The 23,671-nt window shown below is 40.8% G+C and overlaps 1 protein-coding gene across 3 annotated transcripts; it reads right to left on the bottom strand.

Annotated features, from left to right (window-relative positions):
- Positions 1-785: 785 nt before the first annotated feature.
- pld2 (phospholipase D2) lies at positions 786-21,956 on the bottom strand. Of its 3 annotated transcripts, none has more exons than XM_030438139.1 (24): positions 17,777-17,906; positions 16,093-16,257; positions 15,848-15,975; positions 12,946-13,088; positions 12,708-12,801; positions 12,401-12,466; positions 12,262-12,320; positions 11,927-12,172; positions 11,678-11,821; positions 11,498-11,581; positions 11,282-11,360; positions 11,066-11,176; positions 10,760-10,969; positions 9,832-9,988; positions 9,612-9,730; positions 9,153-9,266; positions 6,496-6,600; positions 5,918-6,006; positions 5,590-5,703; positions 5,315-5,361; positions 4,887-5,021; positions 4,052-4,205; positions 3,704-3,821; positions 786-3,584 (listed from the first exon to the last, which is right to left on the bottom strand). In XM_030438139.1, exons 1-24 carry the CDS (start codon positions 17,796-17,798, stop codon positions 3,360-3,362), a joined length of 2,928 nt encoding a protein of 975 aa, XP_030293999.1. In that variant the 5' UTR covers positions 17,799-17,906; the 3' UTR covers positions 786-3,359. The 3 variants fall into 3 exon arrangements, with proteins under 3 accessions (XP_030293999.1, XP_030294000.1, XP_030294001.1); XM_030438140.1 differs by lacking the exon at positions 17,777-17,906 and adding an exon at positions 21,514-21,956 and having other exon boundaries at positions 3,360-3,584; XM_030438141.1 differs by lacking the exons at positions 786-3,584; positions 3,704-3,821; positions 4,052-4,205; positions 4,887-5,021 and adding an exon at positions 5,028-5,191 and having other exon boundaries at positions 17,777-17,909.
- Between the last annotated feature and the right edge of the window lie 1,715 nt (positions 21,957-23,671).

Here is a 23,671-nt window from a genome sequence, read left to right as displayed (position 1 = left end):
GCTGCACCGCTGAGGTCATCCTCTCACATACCTGTCCTGCATTGACCTACGTGATCAGTCAACGCACACCATGATAAAGTTCAATCGAAATAAAAATAAATAAATTTAAAAAAATCACTGCAATATAAGATTACTCATAAGTCTTTTGTCACCTCATCTCAGTTTAGAGTTGCTTACTTCCTGTTTTTGCTTTTTGCCCTCATGTGCCTTCCACCCTTACAGCTTTAACTATGCTATACTAATTTTTCCATTAAGACAGGCCTTCCTTATCTCCAGTAGATCATGACGCTTGTTCACCATGAGCTCAAGAGGACAATCCGGTATGTCATAAGAAAACTGAAGCTAGTATATGGCAATAACCTGGGGATCACAATGGAGTTGTAATAAACATTTCAGTATATGAAAACATGGATTTCATTTCATTTTTGTTTTGAATAATGTTCACTTCCTGTAAAATGTTTAGTCTCTGTGTTCTCCAATTTGTTCTCTGAAAGAAGATTTTTGTTTTTTATTATCCAGGATTATACAAACAGCAAAGGATGGTTGCAGTAATTTACAAGAATAGTGATAGTCACAGGTTAACAGAGGATATTCACCTCATGATTGAGTACAATAACAGAGATTTGTTTTTCTCTCGGAAATTCTCAGCAGATGATATCAGTGTTTTCTGGCAGTGAGGAATTTTTACAGATGCTACTGTCAAGATCTTAGGAACATCATGAATATCATTATAATTATCTATGTATTGTTTGAAAGTAGACATACCATTACATGGAAATTCATCCTTATTTCCATACTTGATATTTAATTGCCTTTGATCATGTTTATATATTTACCCACAAGCATTACAATTTTACTGTAGTCTTACAAAAACACTACATGTTTTACACAGTTTGATATTTTGACTGATTAACCTTTGTTAAACCAAAGCTAATTCGAAACTCTATTAAAAAAACAAGTTTATTAAGGAAACAAGAGAAGTAACATGCGTTTAAGTACAAGTTGTCCACAACTGTTGTCAAGCAGTTCAGCAAGAATATTCATGATCTCTCTACCCCTGAGTGTTAGTAACTTATACATCAGAAACTTTAAGCTGATGACCTACATCTACAGATCTGCATACACACAGGCTTTCACATGGTGAATGTTAGGGATTATAGGGATGAGTTAAAAACACAAAATTAGAAATTAGAATATTAATAATATATACATACAAATATATTGATAATGCTGTTCAGTGGTCTCATAAAAATAAAATTCATGATAAAAAACAGTTTAAGGTCACTTCTCAGTACATCAAAGACAATTCAGCAGAATCTTTAAACAAAGAATATCACTCAAGGCGACCATTTTGTGCTATATTCCCAGCTTCTAGTGTGCAAGGGCTCATCGTGTTTTTTTAATATCCTCCAAAGGAAAGTCTGGATCATTCTGAAGTCAGCAATGCATGATTTCTAAACACAGATGGTTTTACTAGCTCATCGTCAAAAGGTGCTGCATGTAGGGCGAGGTGGTGATCATGTGGGACACTCATTGTCTGTCACATTCACAGACAAGTTGCAAAGAAACTACTTATGAGGCAGTCCGTACAATTTTATCCGTCAACATGCAGGTCTCTTTAAAATAGAAGGGACAAGGTTTTTTTCCCCCAACTTGCATTATCCAATGAGAACACCTCTGAAAGGCTAAGAATATAAAACATTAGGTCCAGGAGCATCACATGATGCCTATTGATGCTTCTCTGCTGGCTGCTTTCTAAAAGCTTTGGCACGACACCGGTGCTTTACAAAGGCACTGTTAAACTTGTGCAACGTGAGAAACCTTCAAAGATGTAAAAATGCTTTGAGTAAAACCATTTAGCCCAAGTGTCGGGTTAGATAATTAATTATTTCCCCTCATCTAGGTCAAACTCCATTCCAGTCATCCATCTCTTACAACTAAGGATCTTAGAACATTTTGTTATTGCATAAAAATAACTCATTTTGTTTAACACGAGGAATGTTGCATCTTCTTTTACGCTCCTTTGAATTATTTCATGATATTTCCAAATCAGTAGTTGCCAGTCTACATCCACCACCTGTGCTACATATTTGTCTAACGCAAGACTTTTTTAGATTGCTCAATAGTAGTCACTCAGTTCCTTGCGGCTCAGCGAAGGGAATTAACAGGTGTCAAGAGAGTAACTGATGTGGGTTTATATCAAACTACACCTAAAATTCTTTGCATCTTATGTTCAAGATATGACTTGATTATGATATCTGCAGCACGAACAAAAGCCTGATTATATCACTTCTCAGTCACAGTGTTATGGCTGAATGTAATGTGTCTGTACAACTGCAAGGGACGTCAACATAGTACAGATATGGAAAACATTCATGGCACCTGGATACAGAATTGTAAAGCCCACATGGAAATATGCAGTGGTCAAACAGTCTGTGTCTCTGCTTCACACAGCTTTTTCTAAGCCAAGTGGATAGTCGAATGTTCTGTTCTCGACTGCTGACAAATAATAATTCACTTGGTTGTCATGGTGACTTAAAAAAAAAAAAGCAACAATTAACAGTAAATCAACATAACACCCTGGAATTATCTTGTCCTCCTTTTTTTTTCCCTCCCACACTTTTCCCACCTGATCACTTATCAGAAACTATTAAAAATGACTGACTTCCGGAGAAAGAAGACAGCCAGTCCTCTTTCAACATATCACCTTCTATCCCCCTCTACAACATCCTGATTTAGTAACTTATCCCTCTTATCAGTACCCTCCCTTCTCTGCCCCATCCAGTCTTTATTTCAGCTATGATCCAGTCATCTCTTTATATCCCGTCACCATAACAACCACAATGTTCTGACAGATTTGCTGGCACTGCAGTGAGAGGTGAAGCCTCAGAGGGAGAGAGTGAGAGCGAGCGTGAGAGAGAGACAGAGAGAGCCACCCACCCACCCAAAAACCTTGCACCAATAACTGTACACTATGTTCCCAGATCATGTGAGATGCTTGATTTCCAATACAACATCGCAATCCTCTCCTGACTCATACATTCACGTCGTGTTGCAGACTCTGCTATTGTGAATAAACTGGCCTGTGCTGGTTCGTGTACTGTTCTGACAGATAGTCATCATAAAATCTAGATTTCAGTGGTAATGCTTCGACTATCTCATTGTCAGTCAAAAAAGACAATATAAAAACATCAATGTGTGACAAATAGATTGTGTTAAAGTGATGTCTTTCCCTCACCAATGGAGCGTCAGGGCTTTCACTGTGCTGAACATTGGGTGAACTGGAACTACAGGAAGGAGAATGTGGTTCAGCAGCCCTTCAGCTGCTACGTAGTGGCCTGATCTGGGCTGATGTGCGGTTATGTCCACAGCCCTACAGGAGCCATGCCTTCTTTAGTGGCCAGTGGAGGCAGCAGGTTTTCCTCACACAGGAACTTCAGGGGGAAGTAGACCAGCAGACCTCGGACGGCCTTCAGCTCCTCTATGGCCTGCTCGGGGTCGGTGTCGCAGAGGCGTTCCTCGGCAGAGTACTCCTTCAGCTCTCGCATGTTGTGCACAGAGTCGAAGGGGAGACATTTGAAAACCTGCATCCAGAACACAGGAGTGGTGAGAACACTTGAAACGTACACATTTCAGCGGTAGGGAATAATCCTTAAATGTGACAAGTAACTGTTTGATACACCATTTCTGGTTTAGATTATACCTTGTCATAAATGGTGGCATTCAGTTGAGCAGCTGCGTTCCAGCCCAAGAAGAAGAACTCGTCGCTGATTGGATCATCAACACTGATACTGGGGTCTGAAGAAGCTCCAACAAGAACACTGGAAGGGAAAATAAACGGCCGTAAGTGTAGCAGTGACAGTGCATTGTAACAACACAAAGGCTCTGTTCTTGTAGACCATCATAATATGGTTCTTATCAGTTCTTAAGCAAAAAGGAAACTATATAGGTTTTTCACAAGATGGGTGATAAACTCCTGTATCACATCTAGAGGTACAGTAATCTTATATTAACACAACGTCATTTCAAGAGTTGTATATTTTGTGCTGACCGGAAACACTCTTTGCGCAGAGCGAGTGTTAGAGGTCCTGCCTGGTACTCCTCCCCTCCCATGACGGATGGTACCCGCTCTTCGTCTTCCACAAACACTGCCATCTCGCTGTCTCTACTGCCCAGCATGCTGCGGTCATTGATGTTGGCTGATCCTGGAGCACACGAGGAAAGCACAAACATTTATGATCTGTCCTTTTCAGAGGCATCATTCTCGTCTAACCAGCAATCATGGAGCAATTATCAGAATGAAATAACAAATGATACTGAAAGTATTCTGCATAGGAAACTCAACCCCGCCAGTAAAAATGGATTACTATAAAATAATTCCGAAAGTTGCAAATACATTGCATGCCTTGCTGACAAAAACTACACAAAATCTAAAATCTTTACTATCATAACTTTACGGTTAATTAAATACTTATAATAACGACAGAATCTTCCCTCGTATTAGTTTTTCAATATTCATACTCTGTCATTAACCACTTGATCTACTGCCCTCCGCCACTGTGCTTTAGTTCACCTTACTTAAGGAGCTTGTACTTGTAAATATCAAACGTCATACTCTTAATGATAAATTCTTATAAATTAATGTCCATGCGTTTGTTGACTTGCATGCAATTAATTTACCCACAGGTATATCCGTCTGTTTTTAACGGTGCTAGAATGTACTGATGTAATTTCATGGTTTCATTAGAAGCATGGAGTAGATTATAATACATCAATTAAAATATTTCAACAGGAGTCTGTACTCCTGTCGAGCAAGTCGATGCGGTGCTGTCGATGCGGATGAGCTATTTCGCCATGGCGCCCGATGATGATTCAAGGTGACTCACCAATGATATAGCAACGGTCGTCAGCAATTAGGGTCTTGCTGTGAACATAGATGAGCTCCGTGACAAGCGACTCGGAGAGCTGAGAGTGTGTTCTGAGACCGCAGAGTGTGATGTATTCTGTCCACTTGTCCTCAACTGGGGAGGAAAAACCAGACCCACATTTATTAACAAGAGGCAACACAGAAATAGAGTGAAGATTTATTAAAAATCTCACATTAACATGTAGCCTGTCAGAATAGATGTGAAAAGAAGATGGCCGAGTAAAGGATGAAAAGGGAGACTGGGAAGATACCTAGTACCAGTGGCTTCAGTTTAAAGGAGCAAAATAAGGAGAGAGAAAGACACACATGTCAGAGAGGAAACAGGTGGAATTATGTGACTTCAGGTGGATTTTTGTTGAGATGTGATAGATGCCGAAAAAAACTCACGTTCGCGCAGTCTTGACAGGATGGAGTGCTCTCCTCGGCACATGGTCCTTAGACATTAAAATGACATTTAAAATGAGGACAGTGACATAACAAGAAATTATAGAAAGAATGAAACATTAATGATGAGTGTCTTCAGTGACATTACACCTGGAAATCTGACGGATGCAAAGGAAATCTGTGACTGGTTGAGTTATCCAACGGCTGTCATAATTTGTCGTGTTTGTTCTGGTCTGTGGGCTGAGTGAAAAATAGTAATGGCAGGAAAAGGCTCTCACCTGTAAGTGAAGTGCAGAATGGCTTGGATGGCATTTCCACCTCCTGCGCTGATGTCTCCCTCAAACCCAGGAAGCAGAGGAATCACCACAAACACCCTGTACTTCTTCTGCTCTCTGCAATGAGACACAATTTCAACATGCACATTGTCTAGGAGTGGACTATTCCTTTCACTCATATTTCTATTCATTTTCATATTTTGTTTTAAAAAAAACACATTTTGAGCACAGGTTTCATGAATGGGTGCTCTGTTGCTTCAAGGTTAAAGAATGTGTGTAAAAAAAATAAATAATAAGCCACATAAGTCTGGCTACTACACTGAAACCAGACCTGTGTGCACGCAGGATTCGGTTCACAATTGCATCACCAATCCCATTGTGGACGGTCTTTCCATCAGCACAGCTGATGAAGAACTGGTTCTGAGGGCAGAGAGAAGGCAGATGGTGGCTCGGCATGAGGCGAGGGCTAAAACAGGTTAGGTAGGTAGCTGGCAAGGGATGGAGCTGGGATTGCATTCAGACTCATGAATCCTCATGATAACACACACTGTCTACAGAATTTCTTAGTGAAGTATGAAATTAATGAGTCAAATGGCGTGTAAGTAAGTAAGAATCACATGCTGAAATATCAGAAATAAAGGAAGTGCCATCTTGGGTGTTGCAACTAAAACATTTCAAGGTCACAATGACAGTTTATGCCATGTCTGCTCTTTTAATGTATCGGTTCTATCATGAGGAGGACTATGGGAGATTTACACAGGGCAGACTCAAATGGTTTAAACTAGATTTGACTGTTTACTTGTTGAAATGTAAATTAAATCATTAAAAGCTTATATGTTAAAGCAAAGTTCATTCTATACTAAAAAGGTGCATATTTGTCTTTAACCGACGGTGTCATTCCTGCGTTACCTCGATGTAGATGTAATGCTCGCTGTTCTCGATGGTGTGTACGTAGGCGTTATGGATCGAGCTTTCACACGTTCCGGTGGACCAACGATCAGCAGAGCGCAACACCTGAAAAAAAAATACAATTATGGTGAATCATTTCACCACATTTAAAATTAAATATCCTATAGTTTTGCCTTTCCTACAGTTTCTGCCCTTGTGTTGTGGAAGCTAATTTGGAAGAATTAATGCAAAGCTACCCAAAGGATAAATCTAATTTGGTTAACTTAAGCTACTTAAATGGACTAAATAGTAAACGGACTGTAACTGTACAGAACTTTTCTAGTCTTAGCAACCACTCAAAGCGCATTATAGCTCAAGTCAGCATTCACACACACATTCATACACTGGTGGCAGAGGCTACCATGCCACCGCTCAGCAAGAGTGATAACCATTCATACACATTTAGAAGAACCCTGGAAGCAGTTTGGAGTTCAGTATCTTAACCATCGTCATCATCCAACCACCGACCTTCCGATTGGTCGACCGCTCTACCTGCTGAGCCACAGGCGGTCCTCAGAAAAAGCATTTCCCACCACTTCAACTTGCACGTACAGGTCATGCATATATCTCACTATTGGAAAATGTAGTTAAACAACCACAGTTTGGGAGTGTCTTTCAACTCTTAATTGTTTCCTGAAGTAAATCTGAAGTGAATCTGCCTCTGTAATGCTACATATTCATGGCTAAATAAGCAACAATCTAAGTGAAATGTAGTTAACTATTTATGGTATTTTTTTGTGAAGGGTTTAACACACGTTATCACTTGATATAAATACAGTCTATTATTAGTGATTTTTTTAAAGCTTCAGCTGCATTTCATACTTGCAACAAAAAAGAAACCTGAAGCTGCTGCCATCATTTTTGCAATAAATGAAGGTTTTTTTAAAGTGGTGCTTCACTTAAAGCTCTATCACAGTGTGACAACTGAGGCACTGTCCCTGTAGCCTTAACAAGGGACCAACAACACCCGATAGGAAAGCTACAGCACAATAGAGAGCGAGGGCTGGTTAGGGTTACAGGCCACCGCCCGTGATAGAATAAGAAATAGGCACAGCAACCCAACGCTCACTGTCAGATCACTTCAGAGACATAGCATACGATACTCAAAGAGGATGGACCACATTTCCCATGAAGCCTGTTGCAAATACTATGCTACTACTTGTCTTCCCTTCTCGTCTTTGGCAGGCCGTTTGTTTTCTCTGGCTTTACTAAACAGGACAAACATGTTGGAAGTGATTTTTTCTTTCACCACAGGCTTCACTCTTGTTCCACCATCTGCCATTGCAAAAAAACTCCACTTCAAGAGCCAGAACAGTGTCTCTTTGTTGTACTGGAGAGAAATCCATCTGATTTCCTGCTACATCTGACTTGGTGTCACACAATGTAAACGCAGTGCAGAAGCCAGTGGGGCTTTCAATCCTCCTGGCAGTGGTCTTGTTTGTTTACAGTAATTACGTTTTACTAATTCCTCTAAATTAACACGGAGGTGACCAGCAGTGTGATTTCTTTTATGAATGCAAAGTGTGTGAATACACTGAACAGCCACTTTAAAGATCCATAAATACTTCTGTGTTGTCATCATGTGTGTAAAAGGTTGATTTCTCTATGCGGCACAGGTATCTGGCTGTCTCTAATGTGAAGCCTATCTCTGGCGTTCTCTTTAATGTTTGCTGAGCTTGTTTCACAACTGGTCACTGTTCTTTGGCAAAGCTGCCGCCCACGGAGAGTAGAGAGAGAGTCTGATTTATCCGGAACACTAACATCACGTGGGAACAGCCTTGGTATAAGAGACGGTACGTTCTGTATGTGTGAAGGCTAAAAAGCACGTTATCTCAAATAATAGTATAGTTCTATACCAAGAAAATAACTTTGACTTACAACAACCTCTAAACTTTGATCTGGCTCAAAGGCATGTTTCCAATCATGTCGGGTTGTAGATGATATAGACATATTCAGATTGCTGTCACTAACTCACATTTGTGCTAAATGAGATAGTGCTAAAATACTGAAATAATGATTTGGTTACTTAAGATAATACACAAACCTTGTTGTGGGCAGTTTCATGTGAAACTATATTCTTTCAATATCACTGCGCAGAAGTAAGCACCTACTCATGGAGGAAAGGCTAGCGAACTTGTCTTACTTAGCTTACTTTACACCTTGCCAAGGAGGATGAACATGACAGCCTCTCATCCTTGAGTAAATGCATTTTCTTCTGTACAGTGATATAGTTGGCAGTTGTAGTTTGGTGGAAAGAAAGTAGTTCCCACATGGAATTGCTCACAACAAGGTCAAGGAAATCAAGATAATCCATCTTTAGTAACCGGTCATGATTTCTGGAAAGAAACATTGCTGCTGAAGTTGTATTTCTGGTGCTTTAAGCACCACAAGACGAATGTCCACTTGGTTCTATGATGACTGAGAGATGGCAGTAACCTCTGAAGCTCGGCAAGCTTGGAAGCTTGGTGACTTGTTTTTGTTTTGAAACTGTCCCTTTAAATAGCATTATTTAGCATGCACATTGTCCAGTATTAACTGACTGTGAGATAAACATAACTGTTTTTCATTTTTTCCAAATGACATAAAAGCCTTTGTGGTGAATGTGTGTGCATAAATACCTGCACTTTAGCCTTCGTGGACCCAGGCACAGTGTATGACAGCGAGTCAACTGTGCAGTGAGACTTGGGGAGAAGGTAAGGGTAGAACTCGTCCTTGTACTTGTTTTTGAAGATCTAGAGGAGACAAAATGAATGAATTGTAGCCAGATTTCAGACCTTCCTTTAACTCATGTTTCCTACAGAAAACTCATCTAAAAGTTCAAATAAGATTACCTTACTGCTTCCTACCTGAGACATATTGTTGTAGTTGTGGCTAAAACAGGTTAGCATAACATGATAGATAATGTGGACAAGGGCCTACAAATTCCAACAGGGCCATGGCAACATATTTTCTAAGCTAATTAGATCAGACCACTCATGTTACAGCCTCTTAAATTATGGGGAACACCGTGCTAACAAAACAGTGAAAATAAAACCTAGGTACAGTAGCTTAAAAAAGACTCAACAGTCGAGTCTTACCTTGGTGAAGTTCCAGCGCTGGATAAAGTGGCGGGCTACATCTCTGGCAGCAGGGCCATGAACAGCTGCAGACAGATCACGCCAAGGCATGCGAGGAACTTGAGTACGGTCGATGTTATCTGAAAGAATATAAAAAGCGATCCGCTCAGCTCTGCATACACAGCCTCTCTGTTTATCCGCATGAGTGTGTGTGATACTGAAGGAGATTTAGATAATATACCTTCAAACGGTTTGTCTAGTTGGACCCAGTCTTTCCTGATGAAGTTGCTGTAGTCTTTGCCAAGCCACAGTTTAGTGTTGGCAGTCAGATTATCAGACTCCGGCTCTGCTTGTGTGTCTGGATCTGACGGTTTTGGACCATCAGCCACACCGTTGTCCTGGTCGACACAGTTATCTGTTAGCTTTTGCTGGCAGTGTGACATATTCAAAGCACACTGGTTCATGACCGCCTGTAAAACGCTTCTTAAGAGTCAAATTCAAGCACTTTTCAAGCACTTTCAAGGCACCTAAATCAAAGGCCAAAGCCTTTATCATCAAATCTAGACTGTTACTGTACATGCAATAGTGAAACAAAAGAAACCCATTTATATTCCTTTATAATTTTTATATTAATAGAAATGGTTACCAGCTGCTGCCAAGCTACAAACAAATATGACGATGGGTTCGATTAATTTAAAACAATTCAAGATTTTGTTTTGATTGTAAAGAAGACCCACCAGACTATGTTGAATATTCACAGGGGCGGTTCTAGGGGGGGGGGGCCAACAGGGGCCAGTGCCCCAGTGACTCTGAGTCTGGACCCCCCTGTGGCCCCCCTGACAGGGAGTCTGTATTAATAACATAATGACAGATTTCTTGCAATGATTTTGTTTTGAAGGGAAAGGCAGAAATAAAGTGTCTCAGCAGTTTACTACCCAATCAAAATTGCTGAAATGTAAACACTGCTTTGTCTGAATGAGGGATTTATCCTTTTTCCCGGGTTCCCCTTACAAAAAAGCCGGCCCCAATCTGGCCCCCCTATTAAAACTGGTCTAGAACCACCACTGAGTCAACATACTGGTTACGATTGAGCATTTTCCAAACTTTGTATGAACCCTGTGAACATTTTAATCGTGGCAATGAAATGACTAAAAGGAACATATTCTTACTACTGTATCTCCTTTGGGCACCTCCTCGGTTACACCGTTGGCCATCTCTTTCAAACCCAGATCAGTTAGCCGGTAGTCGCTGTCATCCCACCTCCCAAAGGCCAGGTCGATCCCCCCCACAAAGGCTACTGTTTGGTCAATGGCCACCATCTTTTCATGGTGAGCCCACAGGAACACCACGGCCGACACGTGGTCAGGGTGTCGCATCACCTGATGGGCAAAGGGGGTGGGAGTCAGTGTTAAAACACAATACAAGGCCTCTGTTAATTGTGCAGAAGTAGCTTGTATATCAAATCACAGACAGACCTTGATGTTTGGGTGCATATCCATAAGCGTCCTCTTGCTGTGCTCACTATTGATGCCGAGTGCCAGCTCTACTTCTTTATACAGCAGAATGCACACTTTGACTCCTTGTTCCTGCCAGGAAAAAGGTTTAGAGAGACAAAAATGATCAGCACTGATGATGTGAAATTTAAGTTGTAATTCAATTCAAATCGACTAAAAGAAAGAGAGAATCATTACTGCTTTGCGTTTGAGTATCTCATCCAGGCGCCAGTAGTTCTCAGTCGCTGGTCTCTTTAGGAACACTTCAGGGCTGAGCCTACGAGGAAGGACAAATATTCTTTCATATTTTTTTGTTGTTGACATTATCAACACTTTATATGTAGCTTAAATATGTCAACGGAGCAACCCTCTGTTTGCTAAAATTAAGCCACTTCATCACCACATTACACTTACCACCAATCTGTGATGAAGATTTCCTCCCTGGCTTGTTCGAGAGCATCAGCCAGGTCCGCAAAGTAGCCTTTTCCATTCACATACCTTCAAAACAACAATCATGAACCATAAAATGTTAGTAAACGAGAATGACACCTGTAGACAGAAAGCTGTATCTCTGAGTTAGACTTTATTTCTTACCATTTGGTGAGAATGTTCTCACGTGGTGGTGCAAATCCGTCAAAGCGTTGAACTTTGAGGAAGTCACAAGTTTCTGCAAGCCGGTTGATTTCATGGCTCCACCAATGAGCCTGTCTGTAGCTGCTGCACTTGATGATCAGACTCCTGAACAACAAGCAGACCACGCATGCATCACAAACACAAAATAACCCCGGGCATAAATCATACTCCGGAGCTGTGAGCGCGTAGGCAAACACACAGCTGACCTACCGAGTGAAGTTCTCGATGCAGACTCCATATCTGGTGTCTGTGTAAGCGCGGCCCACTTTCACTTTGAACTCCGGGTCGAACAGCAGCACAAAGTTGATCCTGCCGTTGTCTCGGTTCATATACATCAGGAAGGAGTCTTTCACCACCAACCAGCGCCGTGACCAGCGGAAACAGAACTGATGATGGCCAATGCAATTCAGCCCTTGGATCCGATGGCCCCCTGACCTCTTGAAGATTGGTCCCTCCCTGAGACAAGTTGACACAATAAAAATCTATCACACACCTTACGATCTACTTTTCCTCGAGTCTCATATGCTCTAAAAAGGTTTGCTTACAGGCCTTTGGGTCCCAGATCGGTGACGAAGGAGAGAGCACCGACAGAGAGGAATTCCAGCTGAAAGAGAAGGAGATGAGAAAATGTTATTATGCTTTGTGACGTCCACTTTGTGCGCGTCTTTGTTTTAAAGCTGTTACCATGCTGTGATCATTCCTGCAGAACGAATTCTCCAGCAGGCCATTCAGGTACTCCTCGAGGTATTTCTGCAGTAGAAAAGCAGTTTGTAGTTTTACAATTTTCATCACAGAACGGTCAGTTACCAGTTAATTGTGTTGCTGTGTAGAGCTGATCTGTTACAATATATTCATGATATAATTCAAAACTATTATTATTTACATTAAAGAACCCTTTTTTTCTTTATCTGAGAAAATACACTATATAATTTTAAAAATAAAAGTATGTACTGTATGTACTTTATATGTATTGGACTGGTTTGTTTGATACCATTTTGCTGGAGGTCCTTCTGGTCCGTTCAGTCCCGTGCAGGCTGGGCATTTCCTCCGACATGGCTCTCAGCTGCTGCCTCTCCTTTGAAAACCTATGAGAGAAAATTTGAATATTCAAATAACATGAATACTGACCATGAAAAACTCAATGCAACCTGAGAGATTGGATCACGCATCCCTAAGAGAGATTGAGAGGTTTATTTGCACGATTACGACAAACAGGCCTGTGCACAGACCTTGCCAGAGGCAGCAGGTGAAGCATCATCTTGTGCTTGTAAAGGTCTCGATGCAGCTCCTGGAAGTGCTTGTACTTCCTCTTCACTGTCCAGTGGAAGTGGCCGTGTGTTAGCCGCACTGTGTACAGGGTGCCCACGTGGACCTGGAGGGGTATTATTGAAAGGATGTGAAATAAAACTAGTTTTGAAGAAAATCAAAGGACAGAATAGAATTCACAGGATTTTAAATTGTTATTTCAACCCTTATCTAATGAACCTGGGTATTACTTTCATGTTATTCTGCTTTCCTTCTTATCAGTTATGGGCACATTTTTCTTCAGTGTTTGGTTGGGTAACATCAGCAGCCACAGCTTGACCTCAACACCGATAAGGGAAGAGTTCAGAAAGCCAGGTGGTTTTATCTCTAAATAACTTCTTTAAGAGTTAGAAATGAAGCTAACACACCCAAAGAGTCAGTTATACAGCTGTCTGCTGCTCTGTAAACCAGCGTATAGTGAAGGCAGTGGATCAGGGTTGAGCAGTCATGAACTATAGTTCTTCCAGAGCTAATGGGCACTTATACTGAGCAGTTTCAGTAACATTTTATTTACAGTAGTTGTTTAGCCAATATTGTTAGCATGCAGACTGGTTAAGAACACAAGCACATGGGGATATTTCTAGGTTACCAATTTCCCTGACATGCCTTTGGTTTTTGGACTGCGGGAGAAACAAATGGAGAACAAAGATGGAGGACGGACATAAAAACCGACTGAGCTACTGCATATTTATCTCAGCTGTTACCAATTAGCGCACATTCTTCCGTGAGAGACGTAAAAAGCACAACGTGTGGTGCTTCTCTGGCTCCATGCTGGATACCGTTACACATGATCTTGTTTGTTTGTGTAAATACTCATGTATATATATAGCATGAAATGGTGAGAAGAGAGACTGTGTGAATGTCGATGTGTCAGGAGGTTGTCACAATACTACACCTTTAGAACTTGGGATACAATACTGGAATTACTGTCTTTCGATAGCAAAAACAGGCGCTAGGCAAACATAATAAGGCAAGCCTTTTAGTAAGAAGACACAGTACACATTGCTGGTTGAGTAAATGTCACTGAACACACCAACATATGTTTAATAATGTCAGTGGTTACTGCAGCCATAGGTTGAAAGCATTATTGCTTTCTATAGAATGTGCATATCACATTGATTCAAATCACACTGTATTGAAAAAGGATTGGAAGTATCGATACTTTTTGACAGCTTTAATGTGTCGTAGTTATAAAGTGTGCTCCTGAAAACTCACAGACCTTCAGAGGCCCCTGCAGTAAAACCTGGCATCCCTGAAACACCAATTTCCTCTGACCCTCTAAACCAGGGGTACTCAAATACAAATCTTAAAGGGCCACAAAGATTTTTTTCAATGACTCAAAGGTCCATGTATTGAGGTCGGTCAGGCCACATGCAATAATACTGTAATATTCAAAACAAAATGTCCTTTTCATTCTAAACAACAAAATACGAACTAAAATAAAATTTAATTTCCATTTTAACATAAATTGAAATAGATAGTTGAATATTTCCTCTTTTTGTTTGCCTTCAAACATTGTGTCCATCACTTCAGTCATGCATTATTTTATTTCATTGTGACATAGATGTGACAAGCATCCTGCTTGCAGCTTGATATGAGGATTTCAGTGCATTTATTTGTGTTGTGCTTATCTCTGAATTTTGAGGAAATGTCTCTTCAAAATTCCTATGCCTCGTCTCATAATGCCGTTTCAAATTGGAAATCTTCATCACAGCTTCTCTTGGCATATTGTAACGCCCCTTGTGGACTGTGGCGCAATGACTCATGGGTATTCTGCTGGTGTTGGTGTAATTATGGTTCGTGAATGTGTTTGTGAATAAGATGATATGTAAGATGGTTGTGGGTTAATTCACGTCATTTGTTCTTTGATTAAATGGAGTTGAGTTTTAACAAGGATGATGAACATTTTGGCACAGTGAGTGAAAGGGTGTTTTCTGGGAGAAACTCCCTGTCCGTTACAATGTTTGCGTGATTAATATTACATGACGAAATGGGGTAGAACTACTTAAACTATGTCTGGCCTTTGTTACTGCTGCACTGTAAAATATGTGGGGCTTGTCCTGGTCAGAGGGAGAATGAATGCAAATTTTAAATCCCAACTTCTCTGATTCCCGGATTTTCACTGTCCAATTTGTAATAGCAGTTTACTTGGAAACACGCCATTTTCAATCTTTTACCACCGGCAAAAAGTGAATACGCGAACTGCTCCGAAAACGAAAGTGAAAGTTAAAAGTTGCGCTGGCAGCGGTGAGTGACCCAGCTGTCTCTGTATCGTTGGCATGGAGACAAGTCCCGGTGCACACGTGCTGACCCAACCAAAACCCATGGTGAAGGAATACAAGTTCGGGGGCCACAAACAGGAGGCCGGCAGGCCGGATGCGGCCCGGGGGGCGCCTATTGAGGATCGCTGCTCTAAACACTACACTCACCAGTTTATACTTAAACTCAACACAAAGAATCTAAACATGTCTCTACCTGAACTACAGGCTAAAAAAACAGCTGAGCCTAGCAGTTTAAAATGACAAATCATCACTATAAAAACCACAATAATGCTGAGCGGTGTGACATGCATATTTCAGGACCTGCACAGTTTCAATATGACAATATGATAAGTGTCATCATGGGAAAGGGCAGTAGAGTTTAACTTCAAGGGTTTTTTTTAGCCAAGATTGCAAATACAACTGAAGTAAGACATGATCATAGAGAGTGACTAATAAAGTTAACGTGTCACCTGAAGCTTTCTGTTAATATCGCAATCCTTTACAAGCACCAAGAGGCTGAATGAAATTGATTTTCTATATACAGAGTTAAGATAAACTGATGTACCTTCGAGCGAGTAGTGTATTTCTCTGTGTTGTCCACTCTGCATGTAACAGGAATGCCAGGTATTAAGTAAGGTACACCCTGCTCCTTTAGTTCAGGAAGACGATGCACCACAAGGAAAGGACGGCCATCTGCGATTTGGGAGATTAAAACATTGCAATTACATTTTTATGATACAGCTATTACAGTTTCAATTGGCAGCCCATAACTTTAAGTAAATGAATCTATAAAAGGGACTGCGTTCTTACCACTGCTGGACATGAGCCCATCTAGCTCGTCTGGAGTCAGATCGTTGAGGTCTTTCATAAAACGCCGTCTGCCCAGGTTTTGGGCTGTCGAGCTTTGAGCCACTGGCTCAATCACATCCTCTGGACTGTCCATCGCACGGTTGCTACAAATGCCACTCTTTCCTTCTGCAAAGACAAAAGATAAAGGGGGTTTACACTCACAGCCCAGAGTTTGCACGCCTTCTCACCACTGAACATACATAATGTGCACCACAGTGGTATGCATGAGAAAAGTAGGGATCAAACAGACGTTTAACTGCGACCAATCTCTTCACAACCACCACAGCAGATCGGGATTTTAGAGCACTGAACTTGGAGTTCACAGTATTCCATCACCTCAGCAAACATCAGACAACAAAGAAAGTGCTTTATTGTTCCAGTAAAGGCAAACGTGCCTCAGTTTGCAGGCAGCAAGGCAACTTATAACAACCACTCAATAGACTGAATGTACAAAGTATCAGGTGCATTAAATAATACGATTATATTAAATCTACAATGGTTTCATAATGAAGATTCTGTTTACAATTAATTAATACTGGCCTCAAAAGTAGCACCAGCCACCAGCCAAACGCTGTTATAATATGAAAATGGCTGACAAATTTACTGGACTCACCAGCCAAAACAAAAACCGGTGACGATGTATAGTATGGGTGGCAACATTTGACAATTCAGAAACCATTCTGTCAGTGGACAATAGGTTAATTTTGGGTCATGTCCAAGTTCTGATTTGAAACAAGTCCATGCCGGGAAGCCAACAAATCTGGTTGAACACCAATTCTGTCATGAGTTGTTAAAAATTCAGCCAGAGGCCTGCCAGAACCAAATACTACAACTACTGATGTTTATTTCTGAGCCAGCAGATTCTGCCACATTATCAGAGGACCCATACATGAATTCAGATTTAAAGCAAACTTCATGAATGATTTTGTGTGTTCCTCTCATTTCATCGCAGAAAAAAGGGGAGCTGTAGAAATCAATGGAAAAATGAAGACTGCCATGATATACATTTTCTTTAGTGTTTGTAAACTGTTGACTGATAAGTTGATAAGACATGCAAAATAAGTCGATAGCATAATCATCATGACACGCCTAGTGGTACTTTGTGCAGATGCAGGTGTGTCAGTTTTTGCAAATAGGGATGTGAAGATGTTCAAACCATGTACGTCCTGTCTGTGATGCAATAAAAAGGTGTCCCCGTATGTTTTAGTGCCATAGCTGATGATTACCAGGATAATCGTGACATGAAATCTTCATACCATCTCATGCCTACTTGCATAATCAGCAGCCACAGCAGTACTTGCATTAGCTGTGTTAGTATCAGCAGCAGCTGCAGCATCAGTTGCATTTGCTGCACTGAGTACCAGTAGTTGTAAAAGCAGCAGCGGTACAATTATTAAGACAATACAAGAATCAGATTTAATAATAATAATAATAATACAGCATAGTCTCGAGATTCAGTTAGAGTGTCTGAGAAAGCGGAAGAGTCAGTGAAACAATAAGCAGACGAGCAGGTTTCTGCTTATCCTCGAGGAAAGCGACATATCACGGCACTCAAAAACAGACGATGTACTGTCAGTAGTACCGCTGATAAAATGCCACACACAGAGAGAGCTTTCACACACTGCAGGCGTCTTGTGCTGTTTACCTGTTGAACAGATCATCGACATTGCGACATACGAGAAGTCTGGGAGACGGCGACCGGTGAGAGAAAAGGGTGTGTGTGTGTGTGTGTGTGTGTTTGTGTGTAAACCCTTTTGTATAGTGCGCTGGTAAGCATTTGAATGAATTGCTGAATGTCTCCTAGGAAACGAGTAAAAGGAGGAGGGTGAGTGTGTGTGTGTGTGTGTGTGTGAGTGAGTGAAGGAGAGAGAGAGAAAAGGAGAGGGAGAGGGACAGATATTGAAAATTGAAAGCACCCAGTAATTTGAGGCAGTAATAGTTTCTGAAAACAACTGAGCAAATTTCAATGTCTTTAATGTTAAAAAAGAAAACTGTTACATCTATTTGCACTTTATAACGTTTCCATTTAACGTCAGCATTATCACTGAACCTGCCTGGTGGAACTTCTACTAACACGTCTGACTGAAACTTCCTAATTTTAGTGGTGGAGCTCTGGGTCGAGATGTGTGACATTTGTCAGTGCAACACTGAATAATCGTCAAACAGTGAGAAAGGTTTGAGAAGTGCTTGCCAAAATCATGTCACGTACATTACAAAGATAAGGAACAGAATCTCAAACATGTCAGCAAACCAAGGCTTCACCGGAGCTACTACCGTGCATATAGGCACATATTAATTCAGACTTTATGCTGCCTTTCCAGAGTGTTTCCCAGCTGCACACAGCATGCAGGAGCAACTACACAAGGGCCTGAATGATGGGTGGGTACTTCACCTGTACTGTACGAGCCAAAGGCTATTGGCAGCATCTAAAGACTCAAGGAGTGGCAATGAAAACAGACTGCAATGAAACAATCATCAGTCATTGTAAACACATAAATCTCACTACGAATGTTTTTTTTGTTGTTGTTATCGCACCCTATGGTGACCACGAATCCCGAATGCTTCCTCCCAGCTCCTTGCTGGTGTACCGTAAATGATCACAACCTTGAGCCGAGTTTAAAAAACATCAATGGAGAGTTTTGGGGAAAAATTCTGGATCTTTTGAGAAGCAACAAGGTCCTAAAACTAAAGAAAGATCGCTGATTGCTGAGTCTCATTCCCAGGTCATCAAATATTGATGCTGCGTGTAGGTCGTGCCAGCCGCCAATTAAAAATGTCGGTATGTGACATCCTGGAGATGAGACTTAACAATTAAGTATCTTACATATCACACTTTTCTTCAAACAGTTGTGAACTATTAAATAAATCAGCGTGTTCACTGCTTTGTGTTTACTATACTTCTCTGTGACAGTAAACTGTACATATTTAGGATATGGACAAGAAAAGACATTTGAGGACGTCACGCTGGGCTTTGGGAAACACCGATCGACGTTTTTTCACCACTGTCACAATTTATAGACAAAAAAAACTGATTGACTGGTTGAGAAAATAATGGAAAGATTAATCAACATTACATTTTGCTGTGTTCAGGGTCTTTCTGGACGTCAGGGATTTCAGTTAAAGTCTCATTCCCAGGTTGTCAAATAGCGACTCTTTGGGTTGGCGGCCTTTAATAAGCTCAGATAATGTGCAGCAGCTCAATAACAGGAGGCTCGCCTTCACACTTTGTACATTCAGATCTCAGATAACAACATAATTCCATTGAATGATGTCTTAGTGAATACACTGCACATAATAAAGCACTGAACTTATGACCTGTGCAGCTATAAGTTTGTAATGGGTCACGGCTCTGTGTTTTTGTTGCTGCTTCCGCTTATAATGCTGGATCTTTTCAGGCCATGCAGCCATGTGAGGTGACCTTAAAACCCTCACTCGCAGCTGTTTGGTGAGGCAGATATGTTGGCAAAACAGTATTCTTCCAATCAGGCTCTTTGGTTTGTTAAATATAATGAACACTTTTATCCCTGATCCATCTTTACTGTCTGATGAAAGGCTATGTGCCACTGAGCAGAGATAATGTCAAATACAATCAAATAAAAAAGATGAGGCCGATGTCTTCGTACGGACCACAACCAAGTGAGATTAATCCGGAGATAATATACTTTTACCCTTTGACCTGATAAGATGTTCTTGTTTTTTGGTTTTTTTTTGGTGTGAAACTCTTTTGTCTTCTCTGCTCACTCAGGTGTCCTACCTGTGTAATACTGCACTACATCCACCCAGGGTCCCTCCACAACACAGGCCAAACTGCCAAGAGGGAGTTCTATCACTGCAAGCCACACCTTACACACCAGATAGTCACATGAGTGCAAATTTTGTGTGTGTGGATCAGTTACCACTTTATGCTGCGAGACTGACGAGGCCGTGAGAGATTTAAAGCCCCTTTATGAAGAATTTGATGACTTCACACTTAGATACCCGACTGACACGGAGGGAATACAGATGGCGACCTTTAGACAGATATGAAAATGGTCAAGCAACGCACGGACTGACCTGTTTTCATCGTGATCTATCTATTTTTTCAACAAACAAGAAGCGAAACCACCATGACAATTAGAGGTTGCTATAATAACATGAAAGTACAACACATAGGGGCTTTCAAGAGGAATTTGACAGCAGCTGAAGATTTAGTTTGTTTTTTTTTTTTACTGCTGAAAAGATCTCTAATAGTTGTTCTCAATGATGTAGATGTGCACTCAGGGTGTGGTTAGTACACCTTTACACCACTGCTGGGTTACAGGTGAAACTGAGCACCTCTGACAATGCGTCACACAAGATGTCAGTAACACTGCTGCATAGAGGATTGTGTTTCTGTGGGTCTAACCATCACAAAACGTGCTTTATTTGACATGTCAGAGATCTGAATATGATCTGATTCATTCATTGTTCTAGTTGTAAAATGGTAATACATGTAGGTGACTGCTCTGTTTGCACATTCTTGTAGAGGAAACGTGGTACGAGCGGTGCACCACAGATTTAAAAGGATTATCTTGACCTAGACTTGGATTTATGTTCCCAGCTGTAAGGAAAAAAGTTATGATCTTTACCATACAACATAGCAGTCTTTCACGGGGAGGGCTTTGAAAGACAGCAGAACATTTGGCACTAGACTCTAAAACGTGCTAAATGACAGGATCTGAGTGTGTCATAAATTCCTACATGACTAAAACAACACTGCTGACTCAACCCCTGCCTGCGCTGGTCCCCAGCGGATTTCCCCAAATGTGCACTGAATTGTCGCCCAAAATAGGGAATTCTCCCTCATTGTTTCAACGTTTCACGACATTAGGCTATTAACCCATTAAGTGAACATATACTAGTTTTGTAATGTTTGAGACACATTTAGAGACTTGACCCGCACGTTTTTGAGAGTTGGTGGAAGTTTGGATAACGTGATGGATTGTGTGGCGCGCTGCTCCATCAGGACACGTTTTTTAAAAAAAATGTATATATATATATATATATACATATTGTAATGTATGAGCCATTTTCTTAAATGTAGCTTTAAAAAACCCTAAATGTCAAAGTTTTGCTCGCTGCGGAGGTTAACAAATGCTGAAGGCTAAGTTCAGTCGTCTCCACCCATCTTCTGGTTTGCTAAAGTGGCGCATGTCACAACGAAAACTACACCTGAATATAAAAAAAAGAAAAAAAGCCACAAAAGGCGACAACGTAACAAAACGTGTAAACGTCCCCGGCAGCTTGGTGGTGTGTCCGTGCCTCAGGGATGTTAAAATCTGCTGATGGACAAGTCTTCGGTCGGCAGTGCTGCGACATTGAGGAGAGAAATATGCGTCAAAGTTACGCCTTAAAAATACTTACTCTCAGTTCAAGCAGCACCGAGGCTCCTCACGCACAGCTATTCCACCCGTTAGACAGGAAGATAACACATAAATCCGGGTTAATACTACTGTTTCATCGTATTCCAGCCGGAGGAGCTCATTTGTATTCCCCGTAGGTGATGTGCACTTAAGTCCCTCCCACCGGGTGTCCAGTGGGACAGTATGCAGGAAAAGAGAAACTCAGGAAATGTCGCAGTTTAGTCGCTAGAGGCAGGTCGTGCCCGGCATGTTCAATTCTCGTCTTTAAAAATCACATTGTGTTGCTTACAAAATCAAGAGGTGTTATAGTCAGTAATGTCGTTTGCTAAAATAGCGCAGCTGTATATCAGAAAGCAGGTGAACAGGTGAGGTTAATGGCTGTTTGTGTTCATATGGTCTGCCACCACACGAAAACATCAACTTTTGTTTTCAAGGGGACAAGACAAGTCCAGACTGGGCCGCCATCCGGTTCATCACACATGTAGGAATGTAGACACGCTGGGGAGTAGAGAGGGTGGTTGAAAGAGCAAGCGGGAATCACGCAACGTATCACGAGATCTCCGGTCAGCTTTTTTTTTTCTAAATAAAACTCGTGTTCGCGAAGATGTCGCGGATTTTTTTGTTTAAACACCGAGCTCACCTCTGGTATATCTTTGTGGAAACAGACACATGTTTTGTGCCGATATATTTTCATAAACGTGACCCACAATCCCTGATTAAAAGTAGACGACACCGCCATTCGAGGCTTTTAAAGTAGTAGGAAGTGGACACACCGGAAGTACATGTCGCGCTAACTTCAGGTACGCTGACTTCTTTTCTGACTCTTGGTAAACTCTCAAGATAGAAGAAATATCTAAGTAGAAAGGACTGTAGCGATTCTTATGTAATACGAGACGTACATCAGTGAGCGTATTTATTTAATCACCACGCACAGACAAGAGAGAGCAGACTGATAAGTGGTCTGTCGCGGTGACACATGCAAACTGGCCGAAATCTGGGTCGTGATTTGCATGTCACCAGTCTTATCACATCCAACCATACCCTTATCAAGACCACTGCAGAGCGTGGTTACAAAGGATTTTTCATACATTTTAATTGCTTCACAGATTACCAGTGAAGTACTGTGACTATTACATGTTTGATCTTTGACTGCATTAGTACAACTATTTTCTGGGACTCTCTTTCTTATTTTATTGAACATGATATATCTAATCTTCCTGACTTATTTCCTTATCTGATCAAATTTTATTGTTGAGTGAGCTTTTTTACCCCTTCCTCTTAATGAGTTTTTAATTTAATTTAATTATTTTATTTTATTTCTATTGCAATATTTTAGACTATTCAGACAAACTGACTTATTTTTGAGCGAGAAACTGTGTGAACATTCACTAGATATGAGAAAACACTTACATGATATAAGCAAAAACTGAACAGTTTGGTGACAATTCAGACCCCCAGACAATGTACAATTACACCGGTTATGAAATAAGGAAGTAAGCCCTACTTTGGTGCAGTACCTTCTCCCACCACATGGGGATGCTCAACTACCACAACACTTTTCACAAAAGCTCTATGGACTTAAATCAAGATCCTCATGAGAAAAATGAATGTTTTCTCTGTGTTTTCTTTATTTACCTTTTAGGTGTCCAGTGTGTCTTTTTCTGAGGATATATTGTTATTATTATATTATGTCATCATGAAGTCATTATGTGTTATTATTATTATTTATTTTGCTTGTGTTGACCTAAAGATAATTAACCTTATGTTGTGTTGCACTTACCATGAAAAATATTTGTTAAGTATCTATTTTATATATTTTATATACACATAATAAAAAATTATATAACCTGGAAACAAATCCAAATTCATTCAGTGCATGTAAGCTTATGATTCTCACATAAACAGACTGTGGTAGCATTTTCTAAGAATGTCTCTCTCAAGTTTCCACTGATGTAGCTTTGACCACAGCTGGACACAAAGAAAGTGGAGATGATGAACTTGAAAAGGTTCTTCATCAAAGATCAGCAGATGATTGTTTCCTCTCTTTGAAAACATTTCTGAGATGTGTACGGTGTCAATCAGACGTAAAACATGTGTTCTAACACTCAATTCAAGTTTTGTGTGGGGGCTTTCACACAGCTCACACTTGAAATAAATTG

The sequence above is a fragment of the Sparus aurata genome, chromosome 13 (genome assembly GCF_900880675.1).
Source record: "Sparus aurata chromosome 13, fSpaAur1.1, whole genome shotgun sequence".
Lineage (NCBI taxonomy): Eukaryota > Metazoa > Chordata > Actinopteri > Spariformes > Sparidae > Sparus > Sparus aurata.
The sequence above is the reverse complement of the archived record's forward strand: the minus strand, read 5'-3'. Positions and strand labels throughout refer to the sequence as shown.